The 17,909-nt window shown below is 50.1% G+C and overlaps 3 protein-coding genes across 7 annotated transcripts in view; 1 reads left to right on the forward strand and 2 right to left on the reverse strand.

Annotated features, from left to right (window-relative positions):
* CCDC51 (coiled-coil domain containing 51) overlaps positions 1–17,909 on the forward strand; it is a 38,437-nt gene that overhangs the window by 8,539 nt on the left and 11,989 nt on the right. The window contains exon 1 of one of the 2 annotated variants that reach the window (XM_023620506.2): positions 16,966–17,052. The exons of the other annotated variant lie outside the window; for it this stretch is intronic. The gene's annotated coding sequence lies outside the window, so the exon portion shown is untranslated. Of the gene's footprint in view, positions 1–16,965; positions 17,053–17,909 lie in introns of those variants that run through there. 2 annotated transcript variants of the gene reach the window in all.
* Positions 104–2,219, reverse strand: TREX1 (three prime repair exonuclease 1). 2 transcript variants are annotated; one of them, XM_070237726.1, is made up of 2 exons: positions 2,145–2,219; positions 104–1,109 (listed from the first exon to the last, which is right to left on the reverse strand). In XM_070237726.1, exon 2 carries the CDS (start codon positions 1,086–1,088, stop codon positions 144–146), a length of 945 nt encoding a protein of 314 aa, XP_070093827.1. In that variant the 5' UTR covers positions 1,089–1,109; positions 2,145–2,219; the 3' UTR covers positions 104–143. The 2 variants fall into 2 exon arrangements, with proteins under 2 accessions (XP_070093827.1, XP_005600757.2); XM_005600700.4 differs by lacking the exon at positions 2,145–2,219 and adding an exon at positions 1,377–2,074.
* Positions 2,054–17,294, reverse strand: ATRIP (ATR interacting protein). 3 transcript variants are annotated; one of them, XM_070237722.1, is made up of 14 exons: positions 16,559–17,291; positions 14,545–14,675; positions 13,679–13,849; positions 11,506–11,624; positions 10,199–10,356; positions 8,829–8,924; positions 8,349–8,478; positions 7,464–8,153; positions 3,896–4,032; positions 3,643–3,734; positions 3,083–3,163; positions 2,627–2,879; positions 2,317–2,353; positions 2,054–2,217 (listed from the first exon to the last, which is right to left on the reverse strand). In XM_070237722.1, coding segments are annotated over exons 1-14 (2,514 nt in total). In that variant the 5' UTR covers positions 16,977–17,291; the 3' UTR covers positions 2,054–2,216. The 3 variants fall into 3 exon arrangements, with proteins under 3 accessions (XP_070093823.1, XP_023476270.2, XP_070093822.1); XM_023620502.2 differs by lacking the exon at positions 2,317–2,353 and having other exon boundaries at positions 8,829–8,930; positions 16,559–17,294; XM_070237721.1 differs by lacking the exon at positions 2,317–2,353.

Consider the following 17,909-nt stretch of genomic DNA (forward strand, 5'->3'; position numbering starts at 1 on the left):
GACTGTGTCACTCTCTGGGCCCCCTCCCCAGGTCCCTGAATATGGGCAGAGGTGCAGGAGGCTCTAAGGCTGCTAAGGCGGGTAGAGGCGAGTGACCACTCAATGCTGTGGGGAGCTTTATTAGCCAGACTTTCCTTCTCGGCCTACTGCCCAGGTGTGACCAGAGACAGCCCATACAGTGTGGCTACTGCCAAGGTCAGGAAGGCCAGAAGGCCCAGTGGAGCCAACAGTCCCTCTCCAGGTGGGGCTCCAAGGCCTTTCATTGGAGGAAGGGCCTTGGACCTCCTGCCCCCATCAAGGTTGGGACTGGTGTCCCTGGCTCTGGCCAGGGGTACAGTGGCTGTGGCAGCAGATGGCCTTAGGTTGGTTCCAGTAGAGGCTGTGACCCCATACATCGGCTTGACGGTGCTGAAGGGCCTGGCGTGAGCATCCACCCACTGCAGCAGGGCCCGTGGCCTCCACTGACAGATGCTGAGCAGAGCTAGCACGTCACCCTCGGCTGTGTGTGAGTCCGGGGGGGCCTTCCCGTATAGGCGTGTGTAGATGCTTCCCAGGCTGTAGCTCTTCCTTGGGCCATGCTCCGAGGGGCTGCCCGCTTGCTCTAGGGCCTTCAGGGCAGCAATGCTATCCACACAGAAGGCGCCGTCCAGAGCACTGGTAAGGCCCAGCACAGCCAGCTCTGCCTGGAGCAGGGGGAAGTCATAGCGGTCACCATTGTGTGCCACGAGGCACCAGGGCTTCGGCTGGCGCTGCAGAAAGGCTCGGAGCAGGTTGACCAGGTCGGCATCGAAGCGTTGACGCCCATGCGCTGTCAGCATACCTGTGCTCAGGCCTGTGATGTCACTGGCTGCAGGGCTACAGGCCTTCCCTGGGGCCACGCACAAGGAGAGCTTGTCCACCACACGGGGTGGTGGGGGCACTGTGGGAGGAGGCCCGTGAGGGTTGGGAGAGCTCTCTAGGGCACATCTGTGGACGGCCAGCAGGCAGAGTTCTGTGACCTTGGGCTGGGAGAAGGGCAGGCCAGTGGCTTCCAGGTCCAAGAAGATGAGGGTCTGCACAGGACCTGGGAGTAGGCCCTGTGAGCCCATGGTGGGTACCTGCCGCTGAGCCTGGGAAGGAGCATGGGGTAGGGTCGGTATGTGAGTGCCCCAGTGATAAGATCTAAGGCAGGTGGGGTGGGGTGGGGGGGCCCTTCCCTGCACAGGCAGGCACTGCAACCCATTTTCAGGGCAGGAAGCCAGAGATGGTGGGACTCAGCATGCTCAGCTGTCTGTCTGGGGGAAGGTTTGGCTCCTCCCCTAGTGCCCACTTAGTCTGGCAGGAGTGGGGTGGGGATAAGGGAAGCTACCCTATCCCCTTGGGGGGTCCCCACTTACCGAGTAGCAGGCAGGCAGCAATGGCTCAGGCGGGGCACACACTTTCTGGCTGATTCTTGCTGCTGGCAGCAGTGGCGGGAAGTGAAACCCAGCCTGAGCCCGCCCACGGGCTGGCGTGAGCAAGGCCCGCCCTGCTGTCAGCCTGCCTGGTTTGTCCCTCTCTTGCCAACACCCATCCTTCCCCAGGCACTACCCCCCCCCCCAACCCTCCCACCTCTTGACTCCCCGAAGGCCTTCTCAGATCTTTAGCTGTGGGCCTGCTGGTGGGCACACTGCACCAGAAACCCTCATACCAGTGAGTGAGCCAGCCGGGAGGACAAGGGCAGTGGAGCCCAGGCTATCGAGGAAGACTAGCTCCAGGACTCAGACCTGCCGTGGCCATTTTGCAGCCACCCCTCGGCCCCACTTTCCCAGGCCTCCCTTGTTTAGGCCCGGACTGAGGGCTGCCTCCTAGTGACACAATGGTTTCTTCCCATGGCCTCAGCCCAAAGGGATGACTCAGGACAATTCCACAGGCAGGGCAGGGCTCCTTCCTCAAAGCAGATTTGTTACCATGGGGACCGAGTCCCAGCTCCAGCCAAGGACAGGAAGAAAGATCCAAGCCTTCCCGGGTCCCCCTCCTGCTCTGTCCCTCCCACTCAGCCAACACCGATCGGACTCAGGAAACACAAGGCTGGCCTGTTCTCACACAGTCGGTCACTGCTTTTAATCAGTTGATGAGGTGAGGAAAGTAGTGGTGCTGGTGCCACCATGTGGCTCGATGCTCACCGGCCTCAGCCACAGTCCATCTCAGGGTCATCCACGTCAGGTTCGGCGGCACAGAGGTCATCCAAGGCTGCCTCTGAGCCAAAAAAGAAGAGGGTCCCCTGGTGAGGACCTGAAGTTGCTGGAGACTGGGGGAGGTCCTACCTCTCCGCCCCCCATGCCCGCAGGAACTAACCAGTCCCTTCCACGCCCAGGCCTTGCTCCCTCAGTTACTGCAAGCAAAGTGATACAAAGGCAATTCAGACAGGGATGTTTCTGGAAAAACCGTGGCTCTGCCAGGCCGACGCAACAGATGTAAGCAAAAGGCAGCCTGATATGCTCAGAGAAGAACCAGAGTAGGAAGACAAGAATGACCCCAGTGCTGGCAAAGGCCGTGGTGGATGGAGGACTGCTGACGTAAGGTGGGGAAGTCTGACTTGTCAACAAACTTGAGGAAAAAGCCCACGTGAGGGCTGGGGCAGGGAGGGGTCCTCCTGCCAGCTCACCTTCACAGTCTGTCACGTCAGGAAGCCCTCGAATCAGCATGCTGACCCCTGGCATCACCTGGTCATACTGATGCAGGACCTCCACACAGTGCACACTGAAGAGCTTGTCTTTCTGGGACAGGCTGTGCAGCAGCAGCACTGTGTCCCGCAGACACCGCACTGTCCGCTTCTGCTGGTCAGTCCTTGGAGGCCCCCCTGTCCTCCGCACTGTCAGCCACTGTCTGTGCAGCATCACTGTCAGCGCTCTCACCACCTGGGGGAGGGCACAGACTGAGGTCAGGTTTCGCGGCTCCTGCACCCTAACAACTTGCTCAGCTGGGCAGCACCTTTCCTAGCCACCCCCGGTGAGATGGGTTCTGAATGGTGGCACCAGGGTTAGAAGGAGCATGGGATCCCTGCACCTTACCCCCAACAGAGTGGCCACGCTGTCGGCCCTGCCTGCCCCTAGGCACTCACCTCCACGTTGCACTGGCAGTTGGAGCCAGTGACCGGGGAGGAGGGGCTCTGCACACCAAGCTTAGCCAGGAGCCACACGGCCTAGAACAAGAACAGTCTCTGTTCCATCCGTAGCAGAATAAGACCCTGATCACAGTGAGGGCTGTTTCATGCTTCTCCTACAAGAGCTCCAGTTGCCTTAGCAACTTCTTGTCTGCCCAAATGGGGTCCCAGAGGTGGTGCTGTGGTGCCTTCTTAGGCTAGACTCAGGACCCACACCTGTGTCTCACCAATGACCCACCTGCCTCCAGGCCCACCTCCAGCCGTCAGGGCCCAAAGCTGCGTAGGAACAGTTATTGGGCAACTTTACCAAGTCTCGGGACACCCTGGGGTCCGACTGTATTGCATCTGTGCAGTGTGGAGCCCCCAAACAAGCAAGCCCCCACTTACTTTATTAGTGGCCAAACTCTTGTTACCAAAATGAATTAAGCTCCCTTTCTCCCCAGAGGAAGGAGGAAAAGTGGCTCTTAGAGTAGGATGGGGTGGTAAGCAGTCCACGGAAGGGGCGCTGGTATTTTTACCTCTTGTTCCAGTTGAAGCCACTGTGTCTCCGAAGCCGCTTTGTCAGGCCTTGACGTGATGTACATGTATAGCAGCAGGAGGAGGCAGCCTTCTGAAAAGAACGCCCCACCTCTCACTCAGTGTCCCCGTTCTCACCCAGAGCCCAGGGTACAAGCTGCAGAAGCCCTCAGGAGGCCCCTGACCTGTCTCTGCCTCCACCCTTCCCTCTAGCCTGCAGGAACAGTCCAGACACCTGTGCCCTGCCCTGCTTACCTGAGTGGGAGCAGAGCTGAGGCAAGAGCTTCTCGTGGTCCACCAGGAGGCAGAGGAGCTCAACAGTCAGCAGCACACTAGGCAGGGGTGTCTCTGGGCTGAGGCACTGTGTCAGCACCCGGAACACACACTGGAACCTAAAACACAAGGGTCCAGAGAGACGTGACACTTCCAACCCAGTCCCATAATTCACTCTCACTTTTCACTAGAGGTCACAGGAAACTCAAGCAGGCCAGTACAAAGAGGAGACTTGGTTCAGGTGGGTTCGAATGTTGGCCAACCACCACCTACTTGCTGATACTGGTTTCATGTGAATAAGTAGGTAGTGCCCTTCACTGGAGGACTGCTGTGACTTGGAGATGACAGGCTCTTACCTGGCCCAGCGCCACCCAGTAAATGGGAGATGCCTCCTTGGACCGGGGGTGCCTGGCCTCCACACTGCTCCTGGGCTCTTTCTTGCCTCTGCTCCCAAATAGGAGGGCAGGTCTTAACTTGGGTGTGAGAGAAATGTCCTGTGCCCACCACCAAAGGACTGGCTTGGCTCTAGAAGTGACAAATGTGGACTTGGCTATGGTTGGATCTTAAGAGACCACTCACCGAGCAAGGAAGACCATTTTCTCCACTTGTCAGAAAACAGCAGCTCCTCTGCCACCAAGCATAACGTGCTTACTTGGAGTGTGCATGGGTGACAGGCTCTGGGCACACTCTCCCCCAAGTCTCAGGGACAGCTATTACCAAGGAACCAAGTCCCAAGACAACCACTGTTGTTTGCTCAACCCACACAGCCTTGTGGGTGGGGAGAGGGGCAATTCTATGTGTGTGTTCCCCTTCAAGCATTTGCAGTGTCTTAGCACAATGTATCAAGGGTTAAGAATATTCCTCATAGGGGCTGGTCCGGTGGGCAGCGGTTAAGTGTACACATTTCCACTTCGGCGGCCCAGGGTTCACCGGTTCGGATTCCGGGTGCAGACATGGCACCACTCGGCAAGCTATGCTGTGGTAGGTGTCCCACATATAAAGTAGAGGAAGATGGGCATGGATGTTAGCTCAGGGCCAGTCTTCCTCAGCAAAAAGAGGAAGATGAGCAGCAGATGTTAGCTCAGGGCTAATCTTCCTCAAAAAAAAAAAAAAAATTCCTCATAGTATGCCATTAAGAAGCAAAGTCTCAATATTTGGGGCAAATTCATTTTAGAGAAAATCCTGTACAGTGAACTAGAAACTGAATGTTTTCATTCTCCAGGGAGTATGGGACTTTGTGGGAAACTGGAATTTAACCTGGTTGTTACCCAGTTTCGTTAGTAGGCTAGAAGTGGACCCTAACTAGTCTACTAAAGCCCGTGAAACTATCTGTAAGAAATTCCACCTTTCTACACAACACAGTGGTTTCCGAATTATTTTTTGATAGCATCAGAGCCTTCTTTTTAAGTGAATTTTTTTTTTTGCAGAGCCCCCAAACACACAGTAGATAACAGTCATGCTGTCCTGGTTGAAGTTAGGGGTGAGACCTATTTGCTCGAAAGCCCTTGCCATCCTAGTACCTGAGGAACAACCTGGACCTATGTAGCCTGGACCTATGGCTACAATAGAAGCAGCAGGAAGACTAGGGCCTGAGGGGGTGATCTGCCCGCAAGCCTGGGTGGGCAGGGTGCCCTTCATAGGAGACTGCAGCGTGCTGTTTCAGAGCCTTGGTGGCACCCATCTCTAGCTTCTACTCCAAGGTGATCAGGAGGCTGTGCGGCAGTGGGGTTCAGCTCGCAAGCATGAAGGAATTCTGAAGAGAGGCACTGAGTGGGAGGTGGTGTCAGTGATCAAGGGCAATGGCTCAGGAGACTAACTGTCTTGAAACCCACCCAGCAGACTTCCTCTGGGATTCCTGACTTCAGCACAGGGTTTATTCACTCAACAAATACTGAGTACTTACAGTGAGCCAGGCTCTGTGCTAGGTGTGAGGATGCAGGGCTCTGAGGGTGTCACACAAGCTAGTGAACGGAAGGCACTTGTGTCTGGCCTGTAGTAACCACCCATTAAATAGCTTTTTTTTTTTTTTGAGGAAGATTAGCCCTGACGTAACATCTGCCGCCAATCCTCCTCTTTTTGCTGAGGAAGACTGGCCCTGAGTTAACATCCGTGCCCATCTTCCTCTACTTTATATGTGGGACACCTACCACAGCATGGCATGCCAAGCGGTGCCATGTCTGCACCCGGGATCCGAACCAGCGAACCCTGGGCCGCCAAAGTGGAACATGCACACTTAACTGCTGTGCCACAGGGCCAGCCCCATAAATAGCTTTTTTTTTTTTTTTTTGAGGAAGGTTAGCCCTGAGCTAACTACTGCCAATCCTCCTCTTTTCGCTGAGGAGGACTGGCCCTGAGCTAACATCTGTGCCCACCTTCCTCTACTTTGTATGTGGGACACCTACCACAGCATGGTGTGTCAAGCAGTGCCATGTCCGCACCTGGGATCCGAACTGGAAAACCCCGGGCCGCCGAAGCACAAGGTGCGCACTTAACTGCTGCGCCATGGGGCCGGTATTTTTTGATGTCCTTGTGGACAAGCTCAATGGGTATGGAATGAAAGTGTCTCTACCAAGAGAACTGGTAAAAATGTGGTTCCTGGAACTCATGTAAGAAATATGAAAAAGCAACCAGCCACTATGAGCTGGGTCCCTGCCAGATGCCTGGGTCATGGTCTGCGCCTACCGTGCTGCCCACACTACACTGCAGTACTGTGTCTGGCTTTGAGCACTACATTTACATGGACCAGACCACCAGAATATATTCAGATGGAACCCAGGATCCAGTGTTTTTATGAACCAAGTATGCTAAGCTCAGAGATGAAAAGCCTTTAGAAATGTGCTGCCAGTGGAGTCTTTCCATCATAGTAACTGGCCTCTTGGTGGAGTGCTGAGTGGGAGATGGGATTACTGGACGAGGGGATGGGGCTGGATGGTATTTATAGCTCCTCACAGTCTTAAGGCTCTGGATTGCCAAGTTAGGAATTTATGACAACAGTGTTCATGAGCCAGGTTCACTATAGTTCCCCTTCCAACAAACCTGAAGAGGAGCAAGTAACCTGTGGCTCATGCCAGAGCACAGTGGTCCCAGTGATGGTGGGCAGATTCCAGCAAGGTCAGCTTGTGGACTGCAGACCCTCCCCACACCCTCTGATTCCTTAGGGAACCCCACCAAACTTAAATGTGGTTGATACGTGGTCTTCACCTGATCCATGTCCCAGGTTCAAAGGCCTCTTGGTTCAGCCTTTGTCTGTCCTGGGGGTGGGACACTCTTCCATAGTGGCTAACAGCCTTCTTTTTATCACGTGTCCTTTGCTTACCTACTGTACAGAGGCAGAATTAAGCCAAATAAACCACTTGCTTGGTTTTCCCAACACCTGGCCCCACTTCTCATCACTTCAGAACTCTCTGAACAAAGTCTCAAGCTAAACCAAGGCTTAGAACTGAACAGTATAGATAAGTCAAGATGTGAGCAAAGTGCAAGGGCCACAGGACAGACCTCAAGAGATCAGATAAGACCCACAAAGAAGCATGACTTCCATGCTGCGTTATACCTGGGTAAGAAATCAAAGGAAGCGTTTTCAGCTAATTTCACCAAAACCTTAAGGCACTGGCTGAGGACACTGGCTTGAAGGTGACCTGTTGCTGCAGAAGAGAAAGTCAACAGCTGAAGAAGCATCTTCAACAGTGGATGCTGGCCTTGGTCATCGGCAAGCCCCCTTGGGGCTGAGGTCACATCCTTCTGACCATGTCTATGAACCAGGCTCTGGTTTCCTTCCCTCGCAGTGGAATCCACCCCTGTTCCTGACAGTAATAGGCAGACGACTGCTCCGCTGTGGCACACCAGGTGCTGAAGAATGCTAAGTGAAGCCACAGAGAAGGCTTCTAGGTTGCAAACTGAGTCCTCGGGGCTGGCCTCTACCCCGGAGCTCACGCAGGAGGAATGTGTCGGTGAGTCCCCAGGTGCTCCACTTCTCTTAGTTGCTGCCAAATCCTGCAGAGCCTGGCAGTGTAAGCTGATAAAGAATTGTACCAGGGGGAGGAGATGCACAGCTCCAGGAAGCTGGCAGAGTGGGAAGGCCCTTCTGCCTCCCTCTGCTGGGTCTCCATCACACGAGCCTTCATTCCTGGCAACCAGATTCAGTCCAGTAATGGCCAGATTCTGTGCTTCTCTCAGGGCCGAGAGGGGAAATGACCCATCGCGGGAACCTGTAGTCCTCAGGCTTGACATCCCAGCCAAGGTACTAGCAGCAAACACAAAAGAAAACACACAAGGGTGAGATGGAGATAAGGTCAAGGGCCCCAAAGAACCTGCCTGCCAAATTTTCTAGTTTCTCTGCCCAGCGTGCAGACCTTCCAGGCTGGCTAGGACCAGAAAGGGACTTGCTTCCTGGAAATTCCTTCCTAAACAAGCTTTTTAGGAGTCTTATTATGCTTACCTGCCAAACCCTGGTGGCTGCAACAGAGTGCCACTAGGAGCCTCAGCACAACTGCTCAGGAGATGGCACAGACCTAGGGATGACCCTGGGATCAAAGGCTGCTTCAGGAGAAGGTTTATCAAAATGGAACCTGCAAAAGACAAGGTGACTCTAGAAAGTTCTGATGTGGGAGGCCTTTTCTATGGCCTCAGAAGGAAAAGGTGAGTGTTCCTTGAATGCTGACCATCCTCCAAGCTGCCACTAAGCTCCACTGAGATGCCTGTGGGTGCTGAAGGCACTGGAACATACTTACTCTTGGCCTCTTAAGTTTTATAGTCTTCTGCTTAAGTGACAGACTACTACTTCCCTGGACCCTCTAAAGGACTGTCTGGAGTGCTGGTCCTCAGAGCTCCAGACAGTTCCCTAGGCAATTCTACTGTAGCATTGAGAGGACAACCAGAGTCATGCAGGCCTCCTGCAAAAGGAACAGGGATTCTGTACCTTGAGTGTTTGATGTCTGCATCCAGCTGTCACCAAGGCTTTTCTGGGACTCTTCCTGCTTTATGGGGTCACCTCCCAGACTGTGGGTCTTATTCTCTGTAACTAGATAAAATGTGAATCAAAACTTGAGCACAAAAGCACAGCCATATCAGAAACTCTTAAATGTAATGAGTTTAAAACACAGATTACTCTACTTCTTCAGCCTTGGATCAAAACAAGAGTCAAGGCAACTCAAGAACACTCACATCTTTTGCCTTCCTCACGTAAACAGGAACTCATACAAAGAAAGGAAAGGAAAAGAAAATTAAGTTGTTCGCCCCATTTCAAAATGAGGCAATAACATAAAAGCAGTATTATGTGTCAGATACTGTTCTAAGAGCTTTACACATATTAGCTCATCCATTCCTCACAGAAACCCTACGAGGAGGTGTTATCGTCAGCTCTGTTTTACATATAGGAAAACTCAGGCATAGAGATTAAGCCAGTAAATAGTGTCACTGGGATTCACGGCCAGCCTGGTGGGCTCACTGCTTGCTTATAACACTACCCTATGCTGCTCCTGCAGCTGCTAGATGCCAAAAATGTGAGTGGCTGCAATTCTCAGAGGTGGTGGGATGGCCAATGATTTGAAAGGGCTGACGGTGGTAGGAGAGAGGCAATGTATCTAAATTATAAGACAAATTGGCATAGCACAGCCTCAGAGTGAAAACCCACTGCTCCTAGGTTGTCTCCTTCTGGAGAGTGGCAGCATTCCCTCAGTCTGGACTGAGCTGTACAAGCTCAAGGCTGGGCTATGAAAGGAACAGACGTCCCTGCACACTAGCTGTGTTTCTGGCATGTCAGTGGATGCTGACTGTGGAGGTTTTAAAATATGCCTGCAAATCCTTTGACAGATCTCCCTTCAAAAGGTGCAACCTAGTTTCCTTCCCCTGGAACGTGGCCCAGCCTCAGTGACTGGCTTCTGACAAACAGAATGTGGCAGAAGTGATGCTACATGACTTCTGAAGCTCGGCCATAAAAAGGACAGCTTCCACCTAGCGCTCTCCCTGGGTTTGCCAGCTCTAGAGGAAGCCATCCACCAGGGTGTGAGGTCCCCCAAGCAGCCGAGTGGAGAGGCCCACATGTGGAGAGGAATTCCACTGCTAGCCACATGAGTAAGCCATGTGAGTGAGGATCTATTGAAACAGATCCTGCCGCCCCAGACAAGCCGTCCGTGATTCCAGTCCCTGCAGAGACGAAACATCCCCACTGTGTCCTGTCAGAACTGTGGACCCACAGAAACCAGGAGAAAATAAATACTTATTGTTGTTTTAAGCCACAAATTTGGGTAATCTGTTGTACAGCAATACATGACAGATAGACTGACTTACCCTCTCTGCCCAGCAGGGACTTGTGTCCTGTTTCTGTCTGGCAGGGGCAGGGAAGGGACATGTTAGCACTAAAAGACTCCTTCGTAGGGAAAGATGGTTTTCCAAACTGTGGAGAACATGCTTCTGGCTTTATAACCGTAGAAGGGCTTTTCCTAGGACTGGAAAAGGTAACTATGAAAGCAAAGTAAGGATTCTGCTAAAATCACTTAAAATATCTGGTTATAAAACTTCTAACAAGCTTTAAACTTTTCATGTCTAGGTGATTTGACCAAAGGTTTTACCCATTATACATTTGTCATTCTTTGTCAGGATAGCGTATAAAATTCAAGGCATTTTGATCCAAATTCCTGGAAAAAATCTTGCATTTATTTCCACATTCTTCTAATCACCTAAAAATATTGCCCATAATTCCACTACTATTTCCAATTCCACCAAAACATCTTTTTAATGTGCAACAACCTCTTTTTTAATAGTCTGGGACTGAATTAAAAGATTTTCAGTAGAAAAAGGATCTGTTGAAAGGTGTGTTGTGTCTTGCAACTGAAAACCGAGCCAGTTCCTCAGTGCCAGGGCCTTTACGTTAGAGAAGCAGTCTTAATCCTCTGATTGAATCAGACAATGCCAAGGCCCTTCTGTTACTGGTGTGTGAAGAGATAAAGATGGGCTCCCTCTGCTCGCTTCTCTTATGTGGAGTATGCTAGGCAAGAAGAGTTCCATTCCACACCCTGCCCGCTGTGAGCAAAGGCAGCAGAATGTTCAATACCAGAAAAAGACCTCCTGACCCACACTCTTCACCTATCAAGGCTGATAGTGACAGTGTGCCAGACTTCTCTGGCAGGCAGGGGGCAGGACCCACACCATTACCAAGCTGATCACACCTGCAGCGAAGGCAGGGGCTGTGGGACAAAGGTCTCAGGGCAGCAAATGAGAAAGAATCTTCCAAGTAGTTGGGACTGAAATAAATTCATGCTTGGAGCAAAATCAGTTAATTGAAACAAATTACATAAAACGAAGACTGGCCCACCTCAGAAGCTTGGAGATTATCTTCCCAGCCTTTTCTAGTCTCGAGGAATTGTGTTTATAAGGTCCTATACAGAGGATGCACTTCTCAGGTGTGGGGCCTTTACACTGTGATGCTCCAAACTATTCAAGCCTCATCCAAACCATCTCTGAGGCCTTCAGGAAAAAGGACCTATGCCCAAGCGGCAGAGTCTGATTGGCTTTTATTTAGGACTAGCCTGACAGTGTTATTCAAACTTGTTACTAAACAATGCAAAACTGAACTCTCTGTCCAACACGACCATTACCTGACATAGGAGGTGGAGGGAGCAGCGAGTTTATTTGCTCGCTCACTGCTTTGAAGCTTTGTCCTTAATTCATTCATCTCTGCATCTTTAAACTGGAGTTCAGACTGCAATGATTGGAGCTGGAAGACAAAAGAAACATACTTGTAGGGGCCCTACCATATATACAAAAATATCTCTGGGCTTCAAAATCTCAAGTTAGTAAAGGGCAAACACACAACGAGAAATAAGTATGAAAATCTGCTGTGACACAAATGTCCTAACATCTCAAGCTTTAGCCTTCTTCCTGAAAGACAGATTTTTCTTTTGGCACCTGAGCTAACAACTGTTGCCAATCTTTTTTTTTTTCTTCTGCTTTGTCTTCCCAAATCCCCTCAGTATTCAGTTGTATATATTTCTTTTAGTTGTGGTCGTTCTAGTTGTGGCACATGGGACGCCGCCTCAACATGGCCTAATGAGCGGTGCCATGTCCGCACCCAGGATCGGAACCCTGGGCCGCCGAAGTGGAGCATGCGAACTTAACCACTTGGCCATGGGGCCGGCCCCCAGAAAGATATTTTGACCTGAATTATTGTGAGGTAGTTTGTGAAGGTTCAAATACCATTTACTCAGCCTCTCTGAACTTCAGCTTATCTCTCACATGAATACCTGTCTTCATGGTTGGGGGGATTAAAGAAGAATGATGAAGGTAAAATGCTCAGCATAGAGCTTGGTAGGGTGCCATATCTCACTGTACCATGCTAACCTTTTTTTTTTAAGATTTTATTTTTCCTTTTTCTCCCCAGAGCCGCCTGGTACATAGCTGTGTATTTTTAGTTGTGGGTCCTTCTAGCTGTGGCATGTGGGATGCCGCCTCAGCATGGCTTGATGAGTTCTGCCATGTCCGCGCCCAGGATCTGAAGGGGCAAAACCCTGGGCCACCAAAGCGGAGCGGGCGAACTTAACCACTCAGCCACGGGGCCGGCCCCTACATGCTGACCTTTTAATGAATGTAGTGGTGCACAATTCCAGGGCTTCTTGAAAGTCTGGGCAGAGTATTTGGAAAAGTTTTACCAAAACCTTGTGCAGTATGGGGAGACCTGTTTCTCTGGCCTGCATGGCCTGTAGCCCACAGTAACTGCTGTCATTCCCTGAAGGACACTCCGTGCCAGGTGCAGCACCAGACACAAGTGTAGGACCATTTAAGTCTCACAACAACTCTTCTGGTTATTTTCTGAACAAATAAGGGAAATGAGTATGGAGCTTAAGCCATTACCCTGAGGTCACCACTTGATAAAGCCTGGATTCAAACTCTGGATTTTGACTGCAAATCCCTTGCTCTTCATCATGCATATGGAAAGGCAACTACTGCTGTTAGTGCTGGACACGTTAGTATTTCTTTAAAGTTTGCTAAGTTTGCTAAATGAAGTAATGGGAGAATAAAACCCCATGTCCTTGCAATAGAAGCACTGGGAAGTGCTAAAGGAAAGTGATGGACACCCACTGTTTTTCTTCCCAGAATAGCATCTCCCTCCCCTAAGAAACATCATTTCCCTACCTCTGACTATGTGATTTGAATGGGAGCTAGCATCTCTTTGGTTAGTGCCTGGTTCACGGATAGGCACCTGACTCAGGTTAGATCAATTAGAGCCTTCCCCAGAATTTTAAAACTTGAGATGAGGGAGCCCAAGTTTTCAGTCTGCTCTGGAGCCATGAAATATGAGCCCAGGAGCTTCTAGCGAACATATTCTCTACCATAAGGATGGAGCCTACCTATAGCATAGAGGATAAAGATAAGTCCTGGCACAGCTTGAGTCATTTGAGGCCCCAGCACACCTGTTTTTCCCAGACTTAGTTATGGAAGCCAGTTTATTTCCTTTTGACCTAAGCTAGGGCAATTGAATTTCTGATCTGCCCCAAAGCCCTAATTTAAGCCTGTTTCTGGAAAGTCTAAGCTAGTGATTTATTCATGCCAAGACCTGCAAAGCAGAGTTTCATCTAAGTCCTTTTCCAAACCACATGCAGAGCCTGGAAGAAAAGTCCATGCAATTAGCTGATAGCAGAAAGTCTTTAAGACAAACAACTGTTGAAATCTTCCTTAAATATTTATAGGCAACTTTGGTCATTGCTTCTAAAGGACCTCAGTGAGCAGGCAAAGCTGATGTCCATAAGAAGCAAAACAAACGCTCTGGGTCACCTTTTTGGAGAATTCCTTTTCTTTATCACTGAGTGCTTGAGTTTTTTCTTGCTCAAGAAGGAAATGGGATCTTCTCTGTTCCTCTAGAATGGATTCTGTTTGATGCAGTGAGTCCCGCAAAATTTTAATTTCTCCATTTTTAATGAGGACTTCATCTTCCATTGCCTTCATCTGTAAATCCCAAATCAACCTTGTGAAAAGTTTGTAAGGGAAAATGATATATGTACTTGTTTAACATGTAGCTGGGGAGATGGAGAAAGCACATGTAAAGCATGTCCTACAGACCAATGAGTGCTCAAAATATATCTGTACCAACCAGATGTCATCATGATCTGCTAGGCCCATTCATGGGACAGCTAATATTCAGCAAGATAGCTTAAGACACACTTGTCATTTATGAAGGCAGATTATGTAAGTTCTAATAGGTATTAAAAAATCTTGGTCACACACTTCACAGAACTAAAATTCAACATTATGTTGTTAGTTTTCCTAGGGACCTATAGATGGTCATATGAAGGATGTCTGCTTTTCTGCAAAACTGCTAATGAAAATAGCAACCACTATGATGTTGTGTTCCTTATATAAGGCAAATGCTATAAATTTATCTAGTGCTAAAACAGAAAGTTTGTGTCTCCTCTTTTTGGATCTGGTGTACAGTTTCCTTTCTTGCCTTGGCTGTTAGGAATCTCAGGATTTAGTGTCTTTCAGCCTCAATTTTCTGCCTTTCTTTCCCCAGCCTTCCCCCATTTCATGGGGGTGAATCTGAACTCTTGTTTCAAAATATTTACATATTTTATTGAACAATGCTTTATAACCCGTGCGTAAGTGAATGAATTAACTACAAAACCACAAATTAAGTCACTTACCTTTTCTTTAAGTTCTTTGTATTGTGCCTGAAGTACCTCTAATTCAAAATTATCTTTAACTGGAACACTTTCTCTGTTTTTCCCTGCAGGATTTTTTGACATCCCATCTAATCTGGGGACCTTATGAACATCTGTAAAAAACAGTTCCCATATACTTTTCAGGACCCATCATTTTTCCACTTTTGCCAGACAATGCTGAAAAAAATCACTCTTGAAAGCAAATTAGAGAAAGATCTAGTAAGCAATGTACATTTTTCCAACCTAAGAACATGGTTTAAACTCATAAATGATCTTTATGAAATAACAGATCCTGCCACCCTCACCCCATCCCCCACCCAATTTTAAGAGTCTCATGTAAAGGGTGAAAGGAGCTGTGGGGGTCTCACTGGTTAGAACTCCGTGATCTACTATTCAACAATATTTACTGAGTACCTACAATATGCCAGGCACAATTTAGTCTCTAAAGGTACAATAGTGAGCAAAATGGGTACAGTCCCTACATTCATGGAACTTACAGGACATTCAAAAATAATCATATGAATAAATGTAAAATTACAACTGTGATAAGAGCTGCAGAGGAGAACAAATATAGGAAAGGCTATAATAGGGGGATTTGACCCAAGTGAATGATTGGAAAGCTTCCTTAAGGAAGTGATGACTGAGTTGAGAGCTAAAGAACAAGTAGGAATTAATCAGATGAATGGGGATGGGGAATGGATGGAAAGAACACTCAAGGTACAAGAAACAGCAATGTGCAACGTTTCTGTCTTGTAAGAAAGCAGAGAAAATTCAAAGGATGAATGAAGGTCAGTGTGGCTAGAACTCAGAGAGGGAATGGGAAACGGGTAGACCATGCTAGGCCTCACAGGCCACGTTAAGGTTTTTGATCTTTATAGTAGAAGCAGTGGGAAGTCCTTATAAAGGGCTTTTAGTTGGGATGCTTGAGTGTAACTGTGAGGCAGCTAGATTTGAGTTTTGAAAACATCAGTCTGGCTGCGGTGTGAAGTCCAACTTGCAGGGAGTCAAGACTGGAAATAGGGAGACAATTTAGCAGACTGTTGTTGAGAGGAAGGGCGATGGTGACACAGACCAGGGAGATGGTAGAGATGATAGAAAGAGAATGGATTCCAGAGATGGAATAAGAAGGTAAAGTTACAGGATTTGGAAAAGAATTAGATATATAGTCAAGGAAATGGAGCCATTGCCTTGTGCCACCTGATGGAGAGTGGGCTAGTCATTGTTGTGTGGAACATTTGGTCATCAATGAGTGTTTTCTGAATGTCTGCTTTGCCAGGCACAGTGCTGGAGATGCTGGATTTCCAGGAAATTATTGTGCGGAATTTAAGATGCATGTGAGACATCCAAGTAGAGATGCAAGGTGCTCTCAAAACTTTTCTCTTTCTGGGAGCCCCACAAGACTTTACTCATTCCCCAACTAGAGTGTAAGCTCCATGAAGGAAGGGCTTTTTGTCTTTTGTTCATTACTAGGTGTGCTGCAGTCCCTAAGATTTGGGCACCTAGTACAATTTATTGGTTGCATAAAAGAATAAGTCTCTCTCATTTCTTGACTCTGCTAGGCCCTTCTTATGCTCATGCGGCCCAAGGGGAAACAGTGATCTTTATTAGATCTAAAGCCTTCCAAATCTGTCACAAGAATGGGTCCCCATGCGCAGGGAGTTATGGTTCTGATGGCGGTGGTAGTCGTGTTTCAAGGAACTCTGCTTAGAACCAAGAACCTAGTAGCCCAAACTTTAGAAACTAAAGTAAAATGTTAACCTGGTTTTCTATATTTCAAATCGGCTGTTTGACATTCCTGACATATTTCTCCCCCAAATCAAAGGACCTTTTTGGACACAACCGCTGCTTAAATCAAGCTGTTCTTATATTGTGAAGGGGCAGTGTGGGTGCAAGACACTGTGGCAGCGGTCGCCGTGGGGTTCCGAAGCCACAGCCATCAAGAGCGTCTGGCAGGTCTGCACCACCCTCCGGGGAAAAGGCCCCGAGGCGCACTCACTGAACACGTCCCGAGCCGCGGCCGGGCATTGGCTCAGGGCCTGTGACGCGAGGGTGTCGAGCTCCTCCAGATCGTCGGCGGTGAAATCCCCGTGCGCGCCGAACGGGTCTTCGGGGTCTGGGGCGGCAGCCGCGGGGAAGCCCCGGGCCCGCTTACTTGGAGGGTGCCCGGTGCTGGGCGGCGGGCCGGGGCTAGGCGCCGGGGGCCCGCTCCGCCTCCTGCTGCCCGGCGCGGGGGTTCCAGCCATGCCCACCACCAGGCAGTCTCCGAAAGCACCGAGCACGGCCTGGTCGCCGCGAGGCCGGAGAGCAGGACCAACCGCCCGCGCGCCTCCGCTCGCCTCAGCCGCTAGGGCCACGCCCCCGAGCTCACGGCCCAATGAGCTGCCAGCCGGCGGGCGCGGAGGAATGACACACATTCTAGCGCGCCGCCGTGCTCTGCCGCATGCTTGCCCTTCTCGGTGGTGTCCAGCCTCCTTGGGTTCCGCCGCTCAGGTACCGGCACCTGGGACTCAGTAGGTCTGCGGCGGGGGCTCTGTGCGGCGCGATCCGAGTTACCAGGGCTGCAGGTCTGAGGCTCACCAGCCCCACTGCGGAGGTGGCTCAACCCTTGCAGCTTGACTTCCTGTGGTGTACACTGCCGCGCTGGAGCAGTTCGCCCTGACGTTCAAACGTGCGCGTGTGAACCCGGGCGGGGAGCATGCAGGGCTCTGGTCTCTGCGACTCCTTTGTCTTCCTCCCACCGGACCCGCCTCTCACTCGAGGCCCTCTTGGAGAGGAGTCTGGGAGAATGGGGTTGGGCGAGGATTATGACTAGAGCTGTTGTGAGCAGACGTCTTTGAGAACAGTAAATGGTTTGAATGTGTACATTTGAGGTAGGTCTGGGGAAGAAAGGTCAAAGGAGAAGGGACGATCCTGAGAAGGGTGTTCCTGTGTTGGAGGAGGGTGGGAACTAACTGCTCAGGCTGTTAACATTCATTCACTTATTTCTCTGAGAGTCCTTGAGTGTTTTTGTCCCAAGCGCTGGTCATACGCAGATCAAGAAAATCCCCTGGAAGTGACACCTGCACTGTCCTACAGGTTGAGTATGGGAATTATCAAGAGTTAGCAAGGGAGCTGGCACAGACTACTCAGACAAGAATACACCACCAAAATGGAGGCCACACAAGTGCTAGATAGGAGTTATCTATGGCGAATAGAGATGATAAAGCTTCAAAAACGAGCACGGATTCAAGCTGGGCCTGGGCCCCCGACAGGATTTTATTGGGCAGCAGTGGTGTGGAGGGCAGTTAGCAGGAACAGGGTGTTGGAGAGTAACAGGGGCAAGACTCTTCATCCTTGCATGCTCAGTG

This window comes from Equus caballus, chromosome 16 (assembly GCF_041296265.1).
Source record: "Equus caballus isolate H_3958 breed thoroughbred chromosome 16, TB-T2T, whole genome shotgun sequence".
Taxonomy (NCBI): Eukaryota; Metazoa; Chordata; class Mammalia; order Perissodactyla; family Equidae; genus Equus; species Equus caballus.

What these genes read in the sequence shown, in the direction of transcription:
- TREX1 (XM_070237726.1), bottom strand. Translation starts at nt 1,088, where the DNA reads ATGGGCTCACAGGGCCTACTCCCAGGTCCTGTGCAGACCCTCATCTTC.
- ATRIP (XM_023620502.2), bottom strand. Translation starts at nt 16,976, where the DNA reads ATGTGTGTCATTCCTCCGCGCCCGCCGGCTGGCAGCTCATTGGGCCGT. An exon ending in GCAGACATCAAACACTCAAG is followed by an intron (nt 8,479 to 8,828) that starts GTACAGAATCCC and finishes TGTCTTTTGCAG; the next exon opens with GTTCCATTTTGATAAACCTT. An exon ending in ACTGCCAGTGCAACGTGGAG is followed by an intron (nt 2,880 to 3,082) that starts GTGAGTGCCTAG and finishes GCCCTCCCCCAG; the next exon opens with GTGGTGAGAGCGCTGACAGT.